At 41.2% G+C, this 24,079-nt stretch overlaps 2 protein-coding genes across 2 annotated transcripts; both read left to right on the top strand.

The window, feature by feature from the left end:
• The first annotated feature begins 3,494 nt into the window (after positions 1-3,494).
• LOC110942520 (anthocyanidin 3-O-glucosyltransferase 5) lies at positions 3,495-4,931 on the top strand. Its single transcript, XM_022184295.1, has one exon. It carries the CDS (start codon positions 3,495-3,497, stop codon positions 4,929-4,931), a length of 1,437 nt encoding a protein of 478 aa, XP_022039987.1.
• A 2,084-nt stretch (positions 4,932-7,015) lies between these two features.
• LOC118481313 (serum response factor homolog A-like) lies at positions 7,016-9,018 on the top strand. The gene is made up of 2 exons (XM_035976732.1): positions 7,016-8,357; positions 8,556-9,018. Exons 1-2 carry the CDS (start codon positions 7,919-7,921, stop codon positions 8,594-8,596), a joined length of 480 nt encoding a protein of 159 aa, XP_035832625.1. The 5' UTR covers positions 7,016-7,918; the 3' UTR covers positions 8,597-9,018.
• Positions 9,019-24,079: the final 15,061 nt, after the last annotated feature.

The following is a 24,079-nucleotide window of genomic DNA, read 5'->3' as shown; positions in this document are numbered from 1 at the left end:
CAAGCTGAAGCTCGAGACTATTTGGCAATTCATTACACATCTTGTCGTGGGTTACACAAGTACGTTGGGCTTCAAAAATGCGTGTTTGGATATCAGATTGAACTCGAACACAATGAAGTTTGACACGTTCTTTGCGACTAAGTGTGTCGGTTACGACATTCTCCTTACCGGGATGGTAGCGAATCTCATAGTCGTAGTCGTTCAGAAGTTTGACCCAACGTCGTTGTCTCATGTTTAATTCCTTCTAATTGAATATGTGTTGGAGACTTTTGTGGTCAGTGAAAACCACACATTTGGTACCATAGAGGAAGTGTCTCCAAATTTTGAGAGCGAAAACAACAGCAACTAACTCAAGATCATGAGTTATGTAGTTCTTTTTGTGGATTTTCAATTGTCTCGATGCGTAGGCTGTAACTTTGTCTCTTTGCATGAGAACACAGCCAATGCCTAGACTTGAGGCATCACAATATACAACGAAATCGTTGCTGCCATCAGGTAAGGATAAAGTAGGAGCATCACAAAGCTTTTGCTTCAAGGTTTGGAAGGCTTCTTCTTGTTTGGGTCCCCACTCAAAAGGTTTATTCTTTTGAGTCAAAGATTTGAGGGGAACCGCAATCTTGGAGAAGTTTGCGATGAAACGACGGTAATAGCCAGTGAGTCCAAGAAAAGAATGAACTTCGGTAGGAGTAGTAGGTGTACTCCAATCCTTAATCACACCGATTTTGGCGGGATCCACATGTATACCTTGTTTATTGACAATGTGACCCAAGAATTGAACTTCTTTAAGCCGAAATTCACACTTGGAGAATTTGACATAAAGTTGTTCTTTCTTTAGAAGTTCCATCTTTAGACGGAGGTGATGTTTGTGGTCAACTCGAGATTTCAAATAAATCAAAATGTCAAGGATGAAAAGAATGATGAACTTATCTAGATAAGGTTTACAAACCCTATTCATTAAGTTCATGAAAACGGCATGAGCATTTGTCAAGTCGAAGGGCATGACAGTGAACTCGTAATGGCCGTATCGAGTGCCTACACACCTTATATTGTGACTGAAAGGTGTATGCCTACACAATCGTTTTTGTTGTCAAACATTACGGATTAAATCAGATTATTGCATATAAGCATGTTATAATACCTGAACCAAGAGGTCATATACTATATCCCAAGTTTTGATAAAAGAGGTTAAAATGTATTTAATTGTACTAGTGTAGAACACAACGTATTTAACTTGTAGTACATCCGGATTCAAAGTTTATTGACTATGGTGCGATTACTAGCAAGCTCTATAGTCCAGAGTGAATGGAAATAATATCCATGAGAAGTATTCACAGGTCTTTATAGGTAATTTAGACTTGACCGGTTAATATGGATTTAAGTATGGTTCTGCTAGATTAAGCATTGACCGGATAGATTGTTGGTTATAACCATACGAGTGAGGGGTCTCGCGTGTTATGGTTGAATAACCTTACATTCTGATTTGAGAGTGTTTTGAAAAGGCCTTGACCCGTTACGACTTGTTTATATATTTATGCCATTTTAACGAATCGTATGCCTAAATACGGGTTCGAACGGTCAAATGGTTATGTGACAAGTCAAATATGTTAGAACATAATTTTATTATGTTGTATAAACGGTTTTGGTGTCAAAACACTAGACTATACTTGTTTAAAGTTTATTCTTTGATAATTACATAAACTTGAGTTTGGCTTTCTAGAAATTCAGGTTTGACTTGTCATTTAGACCCATTTAGACGTGACGATTATGTGATATAAAAGCAAGGTTTTATACCCCATATTATAAGGATCATTTGGGTGAAATTAATTTGAAAATGGTTGAATAAGGTGGTCAGAATCGAAAGTCAAACGCTATGGTCAAATTGTTGACAATTCTCGACGCTCAGACCAAAGTAGACTATAAAATTATTGCTAATGAAAGAGCTAACGAAAAGAGATTTACGTTAGAAGACTATTCCAAATGACCAAAGGAAAAGCTTGAATGCAAAAGAAAGAATTCTCACAAAGACTTCTAAGAGAAGTGTTTGTATTTTTTTAGTTGGGATGAAGATCATGGCATACAATGTTGCTATTTATAGCAAAGAGAGGTTAAGAAGGTTAAGATAAGTGTCCTTGTGGTGTCAATACTGAAGCTTAGTGTCCCTTATATGTCAAAACCAAAGAGAAGGGTGGCAAGAAGGAGATAGGTGGCAAGAATGTTGCAAACAACAGCTACTAGCGTTGTTTCTACTATGCAGGTACCCCTGGACCGCAAGGGATATCCATACAAAGACCTTTGGCACAAAAGGTTTTGTAGGCAACCCTTGCGAACCACAAGGGGTTTCCTATACGGTCCGCAAGGACCTCTACCGCAGGGAATTTTGGTTTTTGGCAGTTTCAGCCCCTCATCTTCATAGTACGCCTTTTTGGCAGTTTTAATCCCTCAACTTTAACCAAGCTAAGTGTGGGGATGATTTCTAAACAAGTGTCACTTAGGAATTGGTCCGGAATAATCAGGTTGTTACTACCAATGATTTAATATAGTGTTATCACCTATTAAGATATTTTATTAAGATATTTATGATAGTTTAAGATAAAAATAAAGTGATAATACCGGATTGATGAAATCTGGTATAGAGATGAAACTATCATTTTACACAAATGAATTTTTTTATAACACTAAAGAGGTAAAGATGTGAAACGATCATTTTACACAAATGATTTTTTTATAACAGAATTTAGTGATAGACACATCTTACCTGGAAGCAGCCTCTCTATTCTTGTGGGGTAGAGGTAAGGTTGTCTACATCTTACCCTCCCCAGACCCTACGTTAGCTTTGCTATTGGTAGAATTTACTGAGCATGATGATGATGAGTGATAGACGCATGTCACTTTCCAATATCATACCTTAAACTCGTATCTTTGTAATTAATTCTTATACCTTAAACTCGTATCTTTGCAATTAATTCTTATTCTTTAAATATATCAAAATTATATATTTTTTTTTCTTAATTTAATATATCAAATTACGTAATCAAATTATATCTTATAACTTCTCAAATTGTAATTTTATAACTTTTAATTTAATATATCATATTACATTTTCTTAATTTAATCTTAACATTTAATTTAATATTTCATATTACATTTTCTTAATTTAATAATCTATCAAATTACAAAATCAAATTATATCTTATAACTTTTCTTAAAATCTGGCAAATCGTGTCTTAATGGGTTTATAAAAGTTGTGTACTTTTTCACTAAACAGGTTTAATCGTGTCTTATACATATATCTATTGTCAGCCCTAAGATCAAGGGACCCGCATCCATCTCATCCTTTCTAAGTATTAAGCATGTAAAACGTAAAAACAAAGCAAAACAACGTTGAATATTTTACATGTCCAAAAAACATGCATATCTGGTATCTTCGTTGCAGCACTATAAATGCTCAATCTCAAACCTTTCACAAACACATTTCCAATCCCAAGTAAATCAAAATGAGCATTGAACTTGAAGGTGCACCAAAACCCCATGTAGCCTTCCTATCAAGCCCAGGAATAGGCCACACCACTCCACTTTTCGAGCTCGCTTTTCGTCTCGTCACTCAACATAACTTTCAGGTCACTTTTCTCGTCATCACCAACGGCGCAACCCTCGCCCAAACTGAATACCTCAACGCCAACCCACACCCCGACCTCCACATCCTAAACCTACCGCTTTTCGACATATCCAACCTTGTATCCGATGACATGACCGCATTCGTCCACCTTTGTGTTATAGCTGAACAATCCATCCGTACCTCCCTTCCATCCGTCTTATCGCGTATCAACAGACCCAAACTACAAGCGTTTGTCATCGATATTTTCTGCACCGGCGTGTTTGAAGCATGTAAACCGCTATCTATTCCGGTATATTCATTTTTCACAAGCTCAGCAGCCTTTTTGGCCTTCTCATTGTATCTACCAGTTTTGGATAAGGAGGTTAAAGACGAGGTTTCGGATCTACCCGACCCGATCAAAGTCCCGGGTTGTCACCTGATCCGAACCCGGGACTTCATGGGCATAACCAAGAAAAGAAACATTGATGAGTACAAATGGTTTTTGCATCATGTCACTAGGTTAACAATGGCCACGGGGGTTTTTGTTAATTCTTGGGACGATCTCGAACCGGTTTCACTTAAAGCGTTACGACATGAATTATGCTTTCGGAATATGTCGGTCTATCCCATCGGGCCGGTCTTGAAACGAGGCGAACCGGAAGAGTCATCTAGACAGGTCATTGCATGGCTTGATAAACAACCGAAAGAATCGGTTTTGTTTGTTACACTTGGAAGCGGCGGAACGTTAACTAGTGAGCAGCTCACTGAGTTAGCATTGGGTTTGGAACTGAGTCAGCAACGGTTCATTCTAGTAGTTAGAAAGCCGAGTGACTGTGCTTTCGCAACCTTTTTCAGTGCGGGTAGTGGTACAGAAGACCCTGAAGTGTACTTGCCCAAAGGGTTTTTGCAAAGGACGAACCAAGTTGGGCTGGTGGTGAGCTCATGGGCGCCTCAGGTGGCGGTGCTGAGTCACCGAGCTACAGGTGCGTTTTTGTCTCATTGTGGGTGGAACTCGATTGTGGAATGTGTTACACATGGGGTGCCAATGATTGCATGGCCCATGTATGCCGAGCAGCGGATGAATGCGACGTTGTTAAGCGATGAGATTGGGGTTGCCGTGAAGATGCCGGTGGTAGGGGACGATGGAGAGACGGTGGTGGTGGGGAGGAAGGAAATAGAGAGGGTGGTGAGGGTGGTTTTTGAGGGTGGTGAGGGTAGGAAGATAAGGAGCAAGGCTAGAGAGTTGGAAGTGAGTGGGTTGGAGACACTGAGTTGTAAAGGGTCGAGTTATGAGACACTTGCACGAGTTGCCGAGTCATGGAAGAAGGGAAATTGAGTGTTTGTTTACTTATTGAATGGTGCTGGAGAAGTAAGTTGGGAAATTGCGACTTATATATGGTTGTTTGTAATAAATGATAATGCATTTCGAAACTTTATAATTGCCCAATCTCAAACAAAAACATACAAGTTATGTAACTAAAGAGGTTAATTAGGGGAGACGGGGCGGTCCGTGATGGACCTCCCATCATGCGTCGAAAAATAACGCACACCGCCGCCACTCCTTCTATCACTCGTTAAAAAAATGAGTTGAAACTATAACGCGTGAAAGATTGTTTGATGAAAAAGTGCCATTCAGATTCTTTTGTACTTTAGCAATTGAATTAATACAAAGTTTGATGAAAAGTGCAATTCAGGTCCCTCAACTTTTGTAAGCTATTTTTAAATAGCTTTCCTTTATTACTAGTGACCATCCCCACTACAATTCTATCACTAGTGATAGAATATTGGGTGATGACATTGGCATGATTTGATTGGATAGTGGGAGTGATAGAAATCTATCACTAGTGACCACCCTTCATCCCCTTAGAACATCATCAACTTGAGCTGGGGACGTGTGTCATGTCCGCTGCAACAATTTTCAGGAAAAAAGTAGCTAAATTAGTTTTTAATACTCTAAACTATGACTCATTCGTCGATAAATAATTCATGCTAACACCCTGGCAGATGACATTTTTTAACTTTCAGTTTCATTTCAAGTGCGACATCACTCTAACAAAACTAATCATTTTTATCGTAGTGAGAATGTTGTAAAGTGGTGTAAAATGACATAAATGAAAGTTATACACAACCAAAGTTAATTTTGGTTGGAGTGAAATTGTCCTTTAATAATGAAAGTGAAAATTAAGAGTGACTTAGTCATAGTACTAGTATGGATTATTATTGACTAATAACTGATAGCTTCATTTATTATTTTCCAATCTGAAAAAGAACTATTATTTAATGGATTACAAGTTTGCACATGATACTCATGTTCATGTTCGTACATCTCATATGAGGTTATATCTTAGAATATTGATTTATTTAAGAACTCAAGCTAAGGGCACACGGGGCGGGTGTAGTATAACGTGTTATACTAATTTTCAACACGTGGAACTTTCAAAATGTCGACCGCCGCCATAACCGAAAACGTGTTATATCATCACGGAATCAATTTTCAGTTATTTTTTTTCACGCGTTATACTTTTGTTTTGAGAGGTAATTGTTGGTTTGGGAGAAATTGTTGGGTGTAGTGGTGAGTGATGACCACCCCCACTAAAAAAGGTTGTGAGTGATGGAAAAATGGTCGATGACATGACAAAACTTGATTGGTGCTTGTGAGTGATAAATTCTATCACTAGTGAACCCTCCCCTAAGTCATATTTACTCCGTTTATTTACATAAGAACTAATGTTGTTTACAAATTTTTACTAGAAGTGTCAAGTGTGTCTTTACATTAATTGTTATTTTAAGCATTTAGAATGTTAGATATATGGTCTTAATACTTCACAAATGTTAACTATGAAAACGAATGGTATAAAGATCAAATGGTGACATTGTAATATTTTTGGTGATATATTATATTATTATTGTCTTAATACTTAACAAATGTCAGCTATGAAAACGGATGGTATAAGATCAAATGGTGACATTGTAATGTTTTTGGTACCTCGCATTGGAAAGTCACCATTGGTGCATAATCCAAGCTTCTCCTATTGAAGAGGGTGTTTCATTTTCTTTCGCAAACATGACTGGTTTAATAGTACTACTTAATGATTCATTTTTATTGTTTGAAAGATTCAAATCAAACTTGTCACAAGTAGAGCATGTAAATGTTTCTTTTCATGTTTTTACATATTAAAAATTTTAATAGTCATCATTCTTTTATTCATCTTCAAAATAATATGAAGAAAAATAAAGTACCTCATTTTCTTGGAGACTCGCAACACATGTTTCTTCATTAATTTGCAATCTCTTCACTTTGTCTTCCTTGGCCATGTTCTTTTTATGATCTTGTATGGCATCCATTATTGATTGACACAAGTGTGAGAATGCAAATTCTCATATTTGTTTTCTTTCAAAAACCTTGTATGATCTTTTTTAACATTTTTCTTTACAGAAATTCTATTTATTAGATAATATTTGTACACATGTATTCATTGGTTATTTATTATCTAGATTGTTCATATTCATCAAGTCTATATATTGTATATTGTAACCTATTGCAAAGTAATGAGAATTGGTTGTTTACATGGTATCAACCCTTTACCCTTCTAGTTGTTGAATTTCTCAACCTTTGGCACCTTGTCTTCTCTCTATCCGATCATCTTCTTTCTCTTGGTTCTATCCTTCCCTTCGTGTTTTCTGATCATTCTTTCCTCCTTCTTGCTCATTGAATTCTGCCCATATTTCCAGCATCTATCATGGAGAACCCAAATGGTTCCTATCCTCAGTATTCAACAATTACTATCACATATGGATAGATCTCTCACTCAACCTACTCCTACTATGCTATCCGGAGAAAAACAAGTTACAAATCCCAATCACACTACTTGGATTAGCGATGAACAACAAGCCATCATTCTGCTTAATGCCTCTCTGCCTGAAGAGGTTTTCTCAATCACTGTTGGGCTCTCCTCGGCTCGAGAAATATGGGTGGCTCTCGAAGCAGCTTTTTGTAATGCATTTGTTGAAAGGGTTCAAAATATCCGGGATAATCTCTGCGCTCTCAAGAAAGGTGACAAATTGGTTGCTGATTTTGCCTGATCTTTCAAAACTATTTGTGATCAACTGACGGCTATCGGGCATCCTATTGATGCTATGGATCAAGTCCGTTGGTTCTTATGCGGCCTTGGTACGTCTTTTGAAAGCTTTTCCACTACTACCCGTTCGGTACGTCCCATACCATCTTTTGCTGATCTTGTTGCGAGTGCTGAAAGCCATGAACTCTTTATAAAAAAGTTACATGGTACGTTAGACAATGATACTTAAAATACTCTTGCTTTTATGGCTCAAAGTTCCAATACCACAAATAATAATAATTTTAAGCCAAATAATTTTGGTGGACCTACTGCCAACAATGGCCACCAGTTTAAGTCCAATAGATCTAATAATAATAGCCGCTCAAATAGAACCAATTATAACAGCCGTTTTGGCGGCCCAGTAGGGAATTTTTTCAAAGGTCAAAACAGGCCCAACATGCCTCCTTTTAATAATTTTCAAAGACCCACTTGTCAATTGTTTCATAAACCCGGGCATTACGCGGCCCAGTGTTTCCACCTTGCGTCCTTTGCCCAGTCCACCGCTTCGCCGGATCAGTTTGCACAAGCTTTCCACGCTCAGTGTCAACTAAATGCTACCGTTCCCGATTGGACATCCGATACCGGGGCTACTACACATAAGTTACCAAATGCTTTGCCACTTCAAAATACCGCTCCTATGCAAGGTAATCAAAAAGTGTTTTTTTGGTAATGGTCAATCTCTTCCCATTACACATATTGGTAACACAAAACTTTTTGGTAATATTGCTTTAAATGATGTCTTGATTGTACCTTCTATTACTAAAAATTTATTATCAATTGGCAAATTAACCCAAGAGAATCCCGTTGATGTTGTTTTTTCTCACCCTTATTTTTATATTCAGGGTCGACAAACCAAGAAAACGCTAGCCCAAGGATGCCGTGAAGACAGCCTTTATGTACTTCGTCCGACTCATGAAGCTTTGGTTTCCATATCTTCTTGTCCACAAGCTTCTTTTGAGTTGTGGCATTCTAGACTTAGGGCATGTTAATTTTGAGACTTTATTTATGCTTAAAAATAATGGTGGTGTGAACTTTACTTCTATTTTGCCTAAACCGGGACTTTGTTCCTCATGTGAGATTACTAAGGCGAAACGCCAACCTTTTTTACATAATGATAAACGTGCATCTATGCCTCTTGACATTATACATTGTGACTTATGGGGACCCTCTCCTATAACATCTATTGATAACTTTCGATATTATGCGGCCTTTGTTGATGATTATTCCAGATTTACTTGGCTATATCCGCTTAAGGCAAAATCTGATTTTGCTGATGCCTTGACTATTTTTATGTCATTTGTTCAAACACAATTTTTCACAAAAATTTAAATCTTTCAAAGCGATGGTGGAACCGAATTTACCAACAGTCTCGTTCGCTCTATATTTGAACAAAATGGCACTTTGCATAGGATGTCTTGTCCTTATACTCCGCAACAAAATGGTCGGGTTGAACGAAAGCATCGTTACGTTGTTGAAACCGATTTGGTAATGTTGTTTCATGCCAATTTACCCGCTACATATTGGGTTGATGCTTTCTCTTCGGCGGTTTATACGATAAATCGTTTACCATCCAAATTTACAAGGAAAATCTCCGTTTGAGATTTTATATAATCAACGACCAAACTACAATTTTTTCAAACCGTTTGGTTGTCGTGTCATTCCATGTCTTCGTGATTACACTCCTCATAAATTGTCACCTCGAAGTATCCCATGTGTTTTTGTAGGCTATTGTTCGAAACATAAAGGTTATAAATGCCTTGATCCAAATTCCTCAAGGATATATATTACGAGACATGCTCGGTTTGACGAGCACCATTTTCCATTTGACAGAAACACCCACTCCACTAAACCTATTAACTTAATTGAGGTGTCTATATTTTTAGATACTTCTCCTTCTGTTATGAAAAATTCAAGTTCCACAACTCAACCCACTATTGTTTCTCCATTGGGCCGATCCACTAGCCCAACTACATCTTTGCCAAACTCCATTGTTACCCTACCATTCTTTTCACCTAGCTCACATATTCAGCCTGACATGGGCATCTTGTCTGGCGGCCCGTCTGTCTCGTCGGCGGGTAGCCCAACGCTTGAACCTGGTTCATCGACCCAACCGAATGGAGGCCCAAATCCTAGCGACATATCTGAATTTGATCTTCTTCTTCTGGCCCAGATTCACCTCATGCATCTGGCCCAGACTCGCCGCATTCATCTGGCCCAGATTCTCCTCATCTATCTGACCCATCTCCTTCTACGAAGCCCATTGTCCAGTCTTCGGCTCCATCCATTCCTCCACCACCACCTCTCCCGTCTCATCCTATGATGACACGTGCCAAATCTCGTATTTTTAAACCTAGACATCGTGTTGACCTTGCTCACATGGATTCGATACCTCTCCATCATGCCCTCTTTGCTACTAATGATCCCCACACATTTCATAGTGCGTTAAAGGATCCTAAATGGATTAATGCTATGGAGGAAGAATTTCATGCTCTTACCAAGAACAATACATGGACTCTTGTTCCACGACTGTCCAATGCCAATGTTGTAGGTTCAAAATGGATTTTTCGTACCAAATTTAAATCCGATGGTTCCATTGAACGATACAAAGCCAGACTTGTTGCTCAAGGCTTTATGCAAATTCCGGGCCTTGATTATTCCCATACTTTCAGTCTTGTCGTTAAAGCCACTACTGTTCGTACTGTTCCTGCTCTAACTATAATTCACAATTGGCATCTTCATCAATTAGATGTCAATAATGTCCTTTTACATGGACATCTGTCAGAAAACAATTTTATGGAACAACCGAAAGGTATTATTGATGTTCGATTCCCATCTCATGTTTGTAAATTAAACAAAGCTATATATGGCTTGAGGCAAACCCCTAGAGCTTGGTTTCATCGTCTAAGCATGTTTCTTATCAACAATGGTTTCACATGCAGTCGTGCTAATCCTTCTCTATTCATTTATAACCATAATTCTCGTATCATGTATTTACTTGTCTATGTTGATGATCTTATCCTTACTGGTAATCATTCACCAACCATTAAATCCTTCATTACCACTCTTGGTAAGGAATTTGCCATCAAAGATCTTGGGAGACTCAACTACTTTTTGGGATTGTAAGTTACCTACACTACAAATGGTCTTTTCATGAATCAATCAAAATATACGATGGATATTCTGACTCGGGCTAAAATGTTGGATGCTAAACCAGCACCAACACCTTTAAGCTCCAACGTTTCTTTTGTCACTGCAGGTACCCTTTTTTCCGATGTTACGCTTTATCGATCCATTGTAGTTGCTCTCCAATATTTAACGATCACGAGACCTGGCATTTGTTATGCTGTTAATCAAGTTAGTCAATTTTTACATGCTCCAACTGTTGATCATTTTAAGGAGGTAAAGAGGATTCTTTAGTATCTCAAAGGTACTATTGCCTTTGGGTTACACTATTGTTGTCCACTACCACATCACTGCTTAGATTCTCTGATGCTGATTGGGCCCGTTGCTTGGAGACACGTCACTCCACTTATGGCTATTCAATTTTTTTGGGTGGTAACTGTTTTGGTCAAAAATTACCTAAGCAATTTAGTGATCAAATTAGTTAAGTGAGGTAGAGTGCTAAGAAAGGTGTATCAAAAATATTCAAGTTAACTTATTTGCAAAAACAGTTTGAGGATACAGCTCAGGATATAGAGCTGTATTTATGATCAAACGATGAGCAAAAATGTAAAGGGTGACACGAGATGTACGAGGAAAGCCCGTGATCAATCTAGATCGCCGGCATAAAACCTCGGGAGCTGACAATCGCAGCTGCCTTGCTCTTCTATTGCTTCAAATATCAGGATACAGTGCAGGATATGGCTCAGATCAATGCTAAGTGGTACAACGATTACAAGTGTTGAGTGTTTGTGCGTAATAGAAAGAAAAAAAAAAGAAGTGTGAGTTCGAGAGCAGAGAGTGAAGTGTGTGTTCCTATTGATCTGGCCTTCTATTTATAGTTACAAATAACAAACTAACTCTCCTATTGTTCCGGGATGCTGGGAATATTCCATTCTGAATGTTGGGGGGCTGTTTCTACTCGTTTTCCACGCGCATATTAACCATAATTCCGGGATTTAAGCTTCCATAACCGTTACAACATTAGTATCTTTGACCAGCTTCCATAAAACATGCCTTTCTTCAATACCGACCGTTACAAGAGCTATTCTTCCGCCATCAACGTCTTTATCCTGACCAATTTGAGCGGGTCTTCAGGATGACTTGGTCCTCATGAACGTTAGTCCCTTGTAACCAACATTTTACAAGCCAATCGTTAGTAATAGTCAGGATACTGCCTTAGGATGTTACCAATATCCTGACCCAGTATCCTAATACGATATCCTGATCCGATATCCTGATCATATACAACTAATAAAAAATCAAGATACAAAGTCAGGATATGGGCTCAGAATTTTACCCATAACAATTGTCCCCAAAAATATAACTGTTGGATATCCTGATTCCAACGGATATATTTTTTAGTCATTCCAACATGTCTGGTAAGGATATCTATTTTAAATATTCCTGCATAGGTTTGGTTACTTCAGAATATTATCATGTAATGAAATTAGAATTACTCCCTTTTACGCAGATTCCATCAAGGACCCTGCTACTTTTGATCTAGAGGAGCTTGACAGCTTTTCTAAGCCTGCCTTGGTGAAAAAGGAGCCATATGTTGCCATCAGCTCTAAGCCCTCTGCTGTTGCTGCCAAAGGTTTCTCTTATGGTGACCTTGGCTTCATGGAATCCATCGAGCCCATGATCTCCTTCCCTAATAAGGTAAGTATCCAGATCTTGTATCCCGTACACATATACTGAACCTGTATCCTGGTTAGTTTGTCTTTAATGATACCTGTATTTTGTAGGGTCTAAATCATCTGGCCGTCCTGCACTTAGAACAATTTTAATTTCCTGCAAGTAGAATAGTTTGACAGTTGAAGGTGGAGGGATCCTGTGTTTTCAGGACGAAGCCTTCAACTGTTTATGTAAATATGCTTTAAAAACTTAATTGTGTTCTTGGTGAATGGCTCTCTTTTTGAGACGAAACCAACAATACAATCTTTTGGACTAATAATAATAAACTGACCTTTTAGTGTTATTTATTATGTTTTTATTTGGAAAGGTATGTTTTGAATATCCTGATCAGGATACTGATGAAATGTCTTCTAAATGTTAGACAAAACTTGGTTGAATATGACTTTTTAGAAAACTTAGATCATTTAGATAAGGTTTTCGAGACTTGAATAATAAATCATACCAGAAACACTTAGGCAATAATTTCCAACCTTAACCTTTGAATCCTTTGCAATGTCCCCGGCATGGATGTCCCCTGTCTGTGTAGGATATTGCATCAGTGCATGACATACTTGAGTATTTCTTCACTTAGTGATTAAACTTCGTAGCTTCTTATCCACAAAAGAACGTGTGTAATCACCGCTTGTCATATCTTTGCAATCTTGTTAAAAACTTTAGTTTTACTGGGGATAAACCCTTAATGTACTGGGGATAAACCCTTAGTATCCTGGGGAAAGTACCAAATTTTCGTGCGCTACAAGCGGGAGTGTATAAACTCCAAGACTTAGAAAGGTGAAAACCTTTAAACCTTAGAGAGTATGAAAATACCCTTTCGCGAGAGAGGGTGATCAATCCTTATATACCTTAAGGATCTAGGGTATAGCCAACAGTAACGAAATTGTCAGCCACTTTTACATGAACTGGTCCCGCCACCTTGAACTATCCCTGGATAACTTGCGCTCCAGGCGGGGTGTTTAAACCCAATTCGAGAGAAAGGTGAATACCTTTAAACCTGTGAAGGGATCAGGATCCCTTAAGCGTGAGAGAGGGGGCCAATCCTCTAATCTTCTGGATTATCCTGAGTGTACATCCTGGAGGTATATCCTGAAGCATATTCTGCAAAACATCCTTACACTAAGGTGGGTGTTAGCTTGGCTAACACCCCTCCGATGCTTAAGTCAGTATTGGGTTCAAAATAAAATCAAATATATTGAAAAGAGATAGAATTCATACCATTATGAGTCAGAAATTAAATTCTAAACTCACTTGAAATAGAGCTTTAGGTGTATAGCCTTCCAGGATCTTGGTAGCATATCCCCTTCCATATTCTTGAGTCGATAGGCTCCTTTTCCTGCCTCTGATTTGATCTCATAGGGTCCTTCCCACTTTGGAGCTAATTTTCCATCAGCAGGATTAGTAGTATTCTGAAAAGCTTTTCTTAACACCCAATCTCCAACCTGAAACCTCCTAGTCCTTATATTCTTGTTGTATGCTCTGGATATCCTCTGTTGATATGCTGCCATCCTTAGTTTTGCTGCAGCCCTTGTTTCATACACAGTATCTAATTCTTGGCACATTGCTTCAGGATTCTGCCCAGGATCCTGGAGATTGGATCTTGCCGTAGGTATCACCATTTCTGTTGGGATCACCGCTTCTACTCCAAATACTAAGGAGAAAGGGGTTTAGCCAGTTGCATTCTATATTGTTGTTCTATCGGCCCACAAAACAAAGGGTAGTTCTTCTGCCCATCTTCCTTTTTTAGCTCCTAGTCTCTTTTTCAGGCTGTTGACTATTATCTTGTTTGAGGATTCTGCTAGCCCATTTGCTTGAGGATGTACCGGGGTAGACGTGATCATTTTGATCCCCCAACTCTTGCAAAAGTCAGTGGTCCTCTTGCTTATGAACTGAGAACCATTGTCACAGATTATCTCAGCTAGTACTCCAAACTTGGTCAGGATATTTCTCTTTATGAAGGATACTACTTCTTGGTCTCTAACTTGGACAAATGCTTCAGCTTTAACCCATTTAGAAAAATAGTCGGTCATTGCTAGCATAAAAACTTTTCCTCCCGGAGCTTTCGGCAACTTTCCTACTATGTCCATTCCCCATTTCATGAATGGCCAAGGGGAAGCTATAGGATATAATGGTTCAGCCGGTTGGTGCAATATGTTGCTATGCCTCTGACATGCATCACATCTTCGAGCATATTCTGCAGCATCTTTCTTCATTGTCGGCCAATAGTATCCTGTTCTGAACACTTTCGAGAATAAAGATTTGCCCCCAGTATGGTTACCACAATCCCCTTCGTGTATATCCTGAAGCACTTCCATGGCCTCAGGATCCTTCAAGCATCTTAGGTACGGACCTGCAAGAGATTTCTTATACAAAATATTATTTATAATGGTGAATCGTGATACCTTCATCCTAAATGCCTTAGGATTCTCGTTGTCAGGAATGTGTCCTTCTTTGAGATATCTTATGATTGGAGTCATCCAGGATCCAGTATCCTCCTCAGGATCATGACCAGGATCCTGAATGCTTGTTACCTCTTTATCCTGAGCTCTGAAGGGATCCATGGAAGGATACAGGATATGAAGTATCGGTATTTGGATTCACTCCGGTATCCTGACTGATGATCCTAAGTTTGCCAAGGCATCCGCTTCAGCATTATCCTCTCTTGGTACCTATTCAAGTGTAAAAACATCGAAATATCCTGCTAATTTTTTGAGAATATCGAGATATTCAATTAACTTCTCACCTTTAACTGCATATGATCCATTAAAATGATTAGTGATTAATAAGGAGTCAACATATACTTGCAAACTTTTAATATTCATGTTCTTAGCCAATTCTAATCCTGCAATCAAAGCCTCATATTCTGCTTCATTATTAGTGGCAGGAAATTCACATCTAATAGCCTGGGGTATTATGTCCCCCTGTGGCGATTTTAGTAGTATACCCAATCCTACTCCTCTAACATTAGATGCACCATCAGTATATAATGTCCAGGATTCTAAGGTTTCTCCTAGTTGTTGTACTTCTAGGTCCACTTCATTTTGAATATCACTACTGAAATCAGCCACAAAGTCAGCTAAAGCCTTAGATTTTATGGCATTTCTAGGTTCGTACACTAGATCATAAGCACTTAACTTTACTGACCATTTAGCCATTCTACCTGACATCTCAAGTTTCCTAAGTGTTAGAGGGGAAGATTTTCCTGTGATCAGTGATCCTCAATTGCTATCGGATTTAAGGATCCTTAATTCTGTCTGAATTGGTGATCCTCAGAGAGTATTGTAGGATCAGGATCCAGGGTCATCATAGTGATCCTTACACTAACGATTGTCTACTTTGAATATGGGATTGTTTTGCAGGAGTACGTGCTTAGACTTAGTCATGGCGATATTCCTGGAGCATATTCTCTTTTATTCCGCACGTGCTTGACCTTGGTGAACGTTATGGAGATCGTGGGGAGAGGGCATAAATTGCGGATAGTTAGTTGTGACAACTCGAAATTTAGAACTTTTCGGTGTAACTTGCTTGTACGTTATGTGACTAGTTAAAATGATAACGTGAACCTTTTTATGTGATAAGTGCTTTGTTATGTGTGTATTGTATATATTTGTGTACGTGTTATATGTGAACCGAGAACCCGACACGAAACAACAAAGAACCCGACTCGAGACCATGAGGTCTCGAGTGGACTTGGGCCGAGAACCTTTGGCCGGTTGGGCCTTTGGGCCGTGAACCCCCACTAGAAACCCATGAAGGGTGCACCACTTGGAACTTGACTATAAATACACCACCCTTAGTTAACTTTGCCACTTTGTTGAACATTAGAACACACACACACTTCTATCTTCTCTCCCACTAGAACTCTAGCACACAAACACACCTCCAAGACTCTCGGATCCACTCGGTTGACACAAGAAACTCTCGGATTTGGACTTTGGATCGACACACACACACACCTCACCAACCGATTAGTATCTCTCATGTTTATGGTTAATCTTGTTGTGCTCTATGATGTATGATAAAGTGCATGAGATAATAGTTATTGTTAGTATTTCTTGATGACTATGGATGAATGCTTAGTAATAGTGTGTTCATGTTATGTTTTGAAGTTTTATGTTTTAGTGTTGAAATGTGTTGTTAAGGAACTTATGATATCTTGTGACCAAATATGACACAAACCCTTGAGTATTGATGAATATGTTAAAGTATGTTTCATTATGGTTCATGAGTTTGCTTGAACAAAGGTTGAATAAGTGATTAATATGTTATGAACTTGTTGAATATGAGTTTGAATATGTGAAGAACACTTTGAATGATAGTTGAAGATTGAAAACCCTTGTGATTTTGATCCATCTTTGACTAATAGCCTGATTAGGAAATATGTTAGTGGGATTCTATTGGTTATTTCCTGATTTGGGCCTGATTATATTGTACCATTAATCTGACTACATCTGCATCAACACGTGAACTTGAAAACGACTGCTACCGACTCGCAATCACCCGGTTGCGACTCGCAACCACAGCGTGATGACTCGAGACCACGCGGTTGCGACTCGCAACCATAACAGGACAAGCCGAAACCATAGATTACGAGTCCCGTTGCGACTCGAGACCTCAGCATGATTAACCGAGACCACGGTTGCGACACCGGTTGCGACTCGCAACCACCTGAGATCAACACACACAGCATGACTCGAGACCATGCTTGCGAGTCCGGTTGCGACTCGAGACCACACTTTGGGCCTTAGTTAATGGGCCAGACTGATGGGCTTCTGTGTTAACTGCTTTTACGTATTAGGGCCTAAGTAGTTGGGCTGAACTTGTGAATCGTATGTGCTACTGTTGACTGTTAACTGTTACTGCTAAACGTGCTTGCCAAACGTGTTGAACATTTGTGCACTACTTGGTTCGAATCTGATTATACGTGATATCCGTGTTAGGACGTTATTGACTACTTGCGACTTGATTGACTTCTGTGTTTGACTGCCGAGCAAACCAAGGTGAGTTCACACCCTTTACAAAGCATGGGATTCCCTGGGTTGGGAACGGGGTTAAGGAACGTGGTTCCTCGTCTACCTTAGGTAGGACGTCAGTGGTTCAGGAATGTGATTCCTCGTCCGGATGAACGGATAAACGTACTAGACTAAAACTCTATCACGAAGTCCCTCCTTTTTGTATCGACTAATCGCCGGGCCAATGGCGAGCGGGTCATTAGTTAGATAGCGCTATTTAGGTCTGACAAGCCTCACACCGTGCCGCAGAGGACGGGCGTGAACTAATGGATCTGGGGCACGTCAATGATGATAGACATTGATGTTTTCAGGGCACATAAACATGACTACAGTCAGCAATCGATACGGTAACGAGTCTAGTATACACATGGGGTAGCCCCCACGGCTGGAGAGCCAGATGATGTACATGGGGTAGCCCCCACGGCCGAAATGCCTGATAACTACATGGGGTAGCCCCCACGGCCGGAGTGCCGGAGTAACTGGGAACGAACATGTCACGTTTTTTAAACTATGGGGTAACCCCCACGGCAGGATGCCAGATAAAGTAAACTGTTTTCGAAACAACTAAAACGAACGCCCACCCGTGAACTCACTCAACTAGTTGTTGACTCGTTACTACATGCTTTGCAGGACCATAGGTACTCAGTGGGAGCTTGCATGGAGGAGGATCGTTGTGGGACAGGGATTGCTACAAGACTATGTTAAACTTGAAACTTTTGGAACTTATGTTATAACTTTAAACTTATGCTTCCGCTTGCAACTTAAACTTATTTGTTTTGGAACACCAATCGTATTGGTTAAACTTTTATAATTACTTATATGCCTGTTCAGTATGATTGGTGGCTGGATCCTGGTCAGTCACGCCTCCAAGCGGTAGTACTCCGCAGGTGGGATTTTGGGGGTGTGACAGATTGGTATCAGAGCCATTGGTTATAGTGAACTTGGTTTTAATAAAGGAGAAACGTTTTTGTTAAAACCAGACTATAACCGGAACAGTGCTCAACGGTCCACAACGACACTTCGCTCCTCATGCAAGGCTCGACGTTCTAGGTAATATGATGTATGTATATTGCCTACTTGTTAGTTGCGTAGTACATTGCTCATGGTATGCTCGATTAGTATAGCTACTGTTGTTTGAACACGTGTGTGCTTACTCTGTCCTACTATCGTACTTTCGCGAACCTCTCTCTTACACGTATTACCCTTGTTATGAAGAACCATGTCTGGACGCGTTAACATGACACAAGCCCAGTTGACGGCTCTGATCAACGAACGAGTTGCCGCAGCGCTCGCAGCTGCACACGCAGGAGGTATATCCTGCAGTCCGAAATTGTTCTAGGATCATTTGGATTCTACTCTCGTGAACCAACCTTTGTGTTAAACTCTGTCTTTTCTTTCACCTACCTTAGGTCAGTATGCTCAGGCACCGGTGTGCACTTTTAAGACCTTTATGGACTGTCGACCCACAACTTTTAGCGGCACTGAAGGAGCAGTAGGTCTCCTACACTGGTTTGAGAAACTGGAGTCTGTGTTCGAAATGTGTGAATGCCCTGAAGCGCGCAGGGTAAAGTATGCTACTGGTACTCTCGAGGGTTTGGCTCTCACGTGGTGGAATGCTCAAGTGCAAATGTTAGGGTTGGTTGCTGCCAACGCCACCCCATGGGAAAACTTCAAGGAAATGATCAGGGAGGAGTACTGCAGTCGTGACGACATTCACAAACTGGAAGATGAGTTCTACAATCTTAAGATGTCGGGGTCGGAGATTGAGGCATACACTAAGAGATCGCATGAGCTTGCCTTGTTGTGTCCTACTATGGTGGATCCTCCGTATAAGCGAATTGAACTCTATCTCAAGGGCTTGGTGCCAGAGATCCAAAGTCATGTGACTTCAGCGAGGTTGACTACTATCCAGCAGGTTGTACAGTTGGCTCACCGTCTCACTGATCAGGCGGTGGAGCAGAACAAGTTACCGAAGCGTATAGGTGCTGCAACTACTTCTGGTGCTTCTAGTGGGGATAAACGGAAATGGGATGGAACTTCAAGCAGGGGTTCAACTTCAGTGCAAACTCAGTCTCAGCAGAGAAAGACGGATGATCACAAGAGCCCCAGTCAGCAGTCGTCTGGTGGTCAAAGTCATGGTGGATACAAAGGAAATCACCCCAAGTGCAATCGTTGCAGCCTACACCACAGTGGGCCATGCACCAGGGGCAACTGTCATCGGTGCAACAAGCCTGGTCATGTTGCAAAGGATTGCAGAAGCGCATATCCCGCCAATCAGAATCGTCAGCAACCTCAGCAGAACCAGCGACAGCAGCAGGGTAACAACAAAGGATGCTTTCAGTGTGGAGCTGAAGGCCACTTCAAGAAAGACTGTCCCCAACTGAATCAGAACAACAACAACAATCAGGGGAATGGTAACAATGGGAACAACAACAATGGTGCTAGGGGGCGTGTGTTCGTGATTGGTCAAGGTGAAGCAAGGAATGATCCCAACGTGGTGACGGGTAAGTTCCTTCTCGACGACTTTTATGTTACAGTCTTATTTGATTCGGGTGCCGATACTAGCTATGTGTCACTAGAAGTTAGTAAGATGCTTAAGCGTATTCCTACACCCCTGAGCGACAAGCACACTGTAGAGCTAGCTAATGGTAAGAGTTTGGAAGCCTCACACGTAGTCAAGGGTTGCCAGCTTATTCTCGCTAACCAGACCTTCGCTATCGATCTTATTCCTATTGTCTTGGGTAGTTTCGACGTTGTCATTGGGATGGATTGGTTATCCCAACACCGAGCAGAGATTCTTTGCAACGAGAAGATCGTTCGTATTCCTGGTTTAGGTAGTGAACCTCTCATGATTCGTGGCGACAAGAGATGTGCTGTTGAGAACATCATCTCTCTTCTTAAAGCCCAGAAATGCTTACGAAAGGGCCACACTGCGATTTTGGCTCTAGTTACTGATACCACAGAGAAGGAGAAGAAGCTAGAAGATTTTCCGGTTGTACGCGACTATCCTGAGGTATTCCCTGAGGAATTACCTGGTCTTCCGCCCCATCGCCAAGTCGAGTTTCAGATTGATCTAGCTCCTGGAGCCGCGCCTGTAGCCCGTGCACCTTATCGTTTAGCGCCATCAGAGTTGGAAGAACTCTCCACGCAACTACAAGAACTCTTGGATAAGGGTTTTATTCGTCCTAGCTCATCGCCTTGGGGAGCTCCAGTGTTATTTGTGAAGAAGAAGGATGGTACCTTCAGAATGTGTATCGACTATCGCGAACTCAACAAGGTGACTGTGAAGAATCGTTATCCTCTACCGCGTATTGACGACTTGTTCGACCAGTTGCAGGGGTCGAGCTACTATTCAAAGATCGATCTGAGATCGGGATATCACCAGCTGAGAGTTCGGGAAGAGGATGTCTCTAAGACGGCCTTTAGGACTCGATATGGGCACTATGAGTTTCTGGTAATGCCGTTTGGGCTGACGAACGCACCGGCAGTTTTTATGGATTTGATGAATCGAGTGTGCAAGCCGTACCTGGATAAGTTTGTTATAGTCTTTATCGACGACATCCTGATCTATTCTAAGAGCAAAGAGGAACACGAACAACATCTACGACTTATTTTGGAACTCCTCCGGAAGGAACAGCTTTACGCAAAGTTCTCGAAGTGCGACTTCTGGCTTCGTGAAGTCCATTTCCTAGGGCATGTGGTGAACAAGGAGGGGATTCACGTTGATCCATCCAAAGTGGAATCTATTAAGAACTGGCCTACGCCTCGTACACCAAAGGAAATTCGCCAATTTTTGGGATTGGCAGGTTACTACAGGAGATTCATTAAGGATTTTTCTAAGATCGCGCAGCCTCTCACCTTACTAACGCAGAAAGGCGTTGTTTATCATTGGGGAAATGCACAAGAGTTAGCTTTTCAGCATCTAAAGGATAGACTTTGTAGTGCACCTATCCTTTCACTGCCAGAGGGCACAGAAGATTTTGTGGTTTACTGTGATGCATCAATTCAAGGTCTTGGTTGTGTATTGATGCAACGAGATAAAGTCATAGCTTACGCCTCACGACAACTTAAAGTTCACGAGAAGAACTACACGACACATGATTTAGAGCTGGGAGCTGTTGTTTTCGCACTTAAACTATGGCGGCATTACCTGTACGGAACCAAGTGCGCCATCTACACCGACCACAGAAGTTTAGAACACATATTCAAGCAGAAGGAACTGAATATGCGGCAGCGACGATGGGTCGAGCTGCTGAATGATTATGAGTGCTCTATCAGGTATCACCCGGGCAAGGCCAATGTAGTGGCGGACGCCCTCAGTCGAAAGGACACTACGCCTAAGCGCGTAAGAGCTCTACAACTCACGATCCATTCTAGTCTACCTTCGCAAATACGAGCTGCTCAGATAGAAGCACTGAAACCAGAGAACATTAGAGCCGAAGCCCTACGCGGGTCAAGGCAACGCTTAGAACAGAAGGAAGACGGTGCTTATTATGTAACAGGACGCATTTGGGTCCCACTCTATGGCGATTTACGAGAACTTGTGATGGATGAAGCGCACAAATCTCGCTACTCGGTACACCCTGGTTCGGACAAGATGTACCACGATATTAAAACCACGTATTGGTGGCCTAGCATGAAGGCCCACATAGCAACTTATGTCAGCAAGTGTTTGACTTGTGCGCGAGTTAAGACGGAATATCAGAAACCTTCAGGCCTACTTCAGCAACCAGAGATACCACAATGGAAATGGGAGCAGATTTCCATGGATTTTGTTACTGGCCTACCTAGATCACAGCGCGGAAACGATACTATATGGGTGATCGTGGATCGACTCACAAAATCCGCACACTTCTTGGCAATCAAGGAGACGGATAAGTTCTCCACTTTAGCAGAAATATACCTCAAGGAAGTTGTTTCGAGGCACGGGGTGCCCACTTCTATTATCTCTGATCGAGATGCACGTTTTACTTCGGAACTGTGGCAGGCAATGCACAAGTCTTTTGGCTCACGTTTAGATATGAGCACAGCATATCACCCACAGACGGACGGGCAGTCCGAGCGAACTATTCAGACATTAGAAGACATGCTTCGCGCTTGTGTAATCGACTTTGGCAACAGCTGGGAAAAGCATCTGCCACTCGTGGAATTTTCATATAATAACAGCTACCACACCAGCATTAAAGCTGCTCCGTTTGAGGCATTGTACGGACGTAAATGCCGGTCACCCCTCTGTTGGGCAGAGGTGGGGGATAGTCAAATCACTGGTCCAGAACATGTGGTAGACACTACTGAGCGGATTGCTCAAATACGACAACGCATGGCGGCCGCTCGTGACCGTCAGAAGGCCTACGCCGATAAGGGCAGGAAACCACTTGAGCTCCAGGTTGGGGAGCGGGTTTTACTCAAAGTTTCACCCTGGAAGGGTGTGGTTCGTTTTGGTAAACGAGGAAAACTCAACCCACGATACGTTGGACCTTTCGAAATTCTTGAGAAAATAGGCAAGGTGGCCTACAGACTGAAATTACCAGCAGAACTCGGTGCAGTTCACAACGTTTTCCATGTGTCAAATCTGAAGAAGTGTCTGTCAGATGAGACGCACGTAGTTCCTCTGAAGGAACTCACGATCGACGAACAGTTGAAATTCGTCGAAGAACCTGTCGAGATCACGGACCGGGATGTTAAGGTCCTCAAGAACACTAGAATACCTCTTGTTCGAGTTCGTTGGAACTCACGTCGCGGCCCAGAGTTTACCTGGGAGCGCGAAGATCGGATGAAACAAAAGTATCCCCAACTGTTTGAGAACAGTACAAACGCTACTGAGGCTGAAGCTACGGAATTTCGGGACGAAATTCCAGATCAACGGGGGGTGGATGTGACACCCCAGGATAACCGGGAAAACCATGCAACTTGACTAGCTTCCTCAGTGAGTGCCATCAAATTTCGGGACGAAATTTCTTTCAACTTGGGGATGATGTGACAACTCGAAATTTAGAACTTTTCGGTGTAACTTGCTTGTACGTTATGTGACTAGTTAAAATGATAACGTGAACCTTTTTATGTGATAAGTGCTTTGTTATGTGTGTATTGTATATATTTGTGTACGTGTTATATGTGAACCGAGAACCCGACACGAAACAACAAAGAACCCGACTCGAGACCATGAGGTCTCGAGTGGACTTGGGCCGAGAACCTTTGGCCGGTTGGGCCTTTGGGCCGTGAACCCCCACTAGAAACCCATGAAGGGTGCACCACTTGGAACTTGACTATAAATACACCACCCTTAGTTAACTTTGCCACTTTGTTGAACATTAGAACACACACACACTTCTATCTTCTCTCCCACTAGAACTCTAGCACACAAACACACCTCCAAGACTCTCGGATCCACTCGGTTGACACAAGAAACTCTCGGATTTGGACTTTGGATCGACACACACACACACCTCACCAACCGGTTAGTATCTCTCATGTTTATGGTTAATCTTGTTGTGCTCTATGAT

The sequence above is a fragment of the Helianthus annuus genome, chromosome 8 (assembly GCF_002127325.2).
Source record: "Helianthus annuus cultivar XRQ/B chromosome 8, HanXRQr2.0-SUNRISE, whole genome shotgun sequence".
Lineage (NCBI taxonomy): Eukaryota > Viridiplantae > Streptophyta > Magnoliopsida > Asterales > Asteraceae > Helianthus > Helianthus annuus.
The sequence above is the reverse complement of the archived record's forward strand: the minus strand, read 5'-3'. Positions and strand labels throughout refer to the sequence as shown.

What these genes read in the sequence shown, in the direction of transcription:
- LOC110942520 (XM_022184295.1), top strand. Translation starts at nt 3,495, where the DNA reads ATGAGCATTGAACTTGAAGGTGCACCAAAACCCCATGTAGCCTTCCTA.
- LOC118481313 (XM_035976732.1), top strand. Translation starts at nt 7,919, where the DNA reads ATGGCTCAAAGTTCCAATACCACAAATAATAATAATTTTAAGCCAAAT. An exon ending in AAATACCGCTCCTATGCAAG is followed by an intron (nt 8,358 to 8,555) that starts GTAATCAAAAAG and finishes TTTTATATTCAG; the next exon opens with GGTCGACAAACCAAGAAAAC.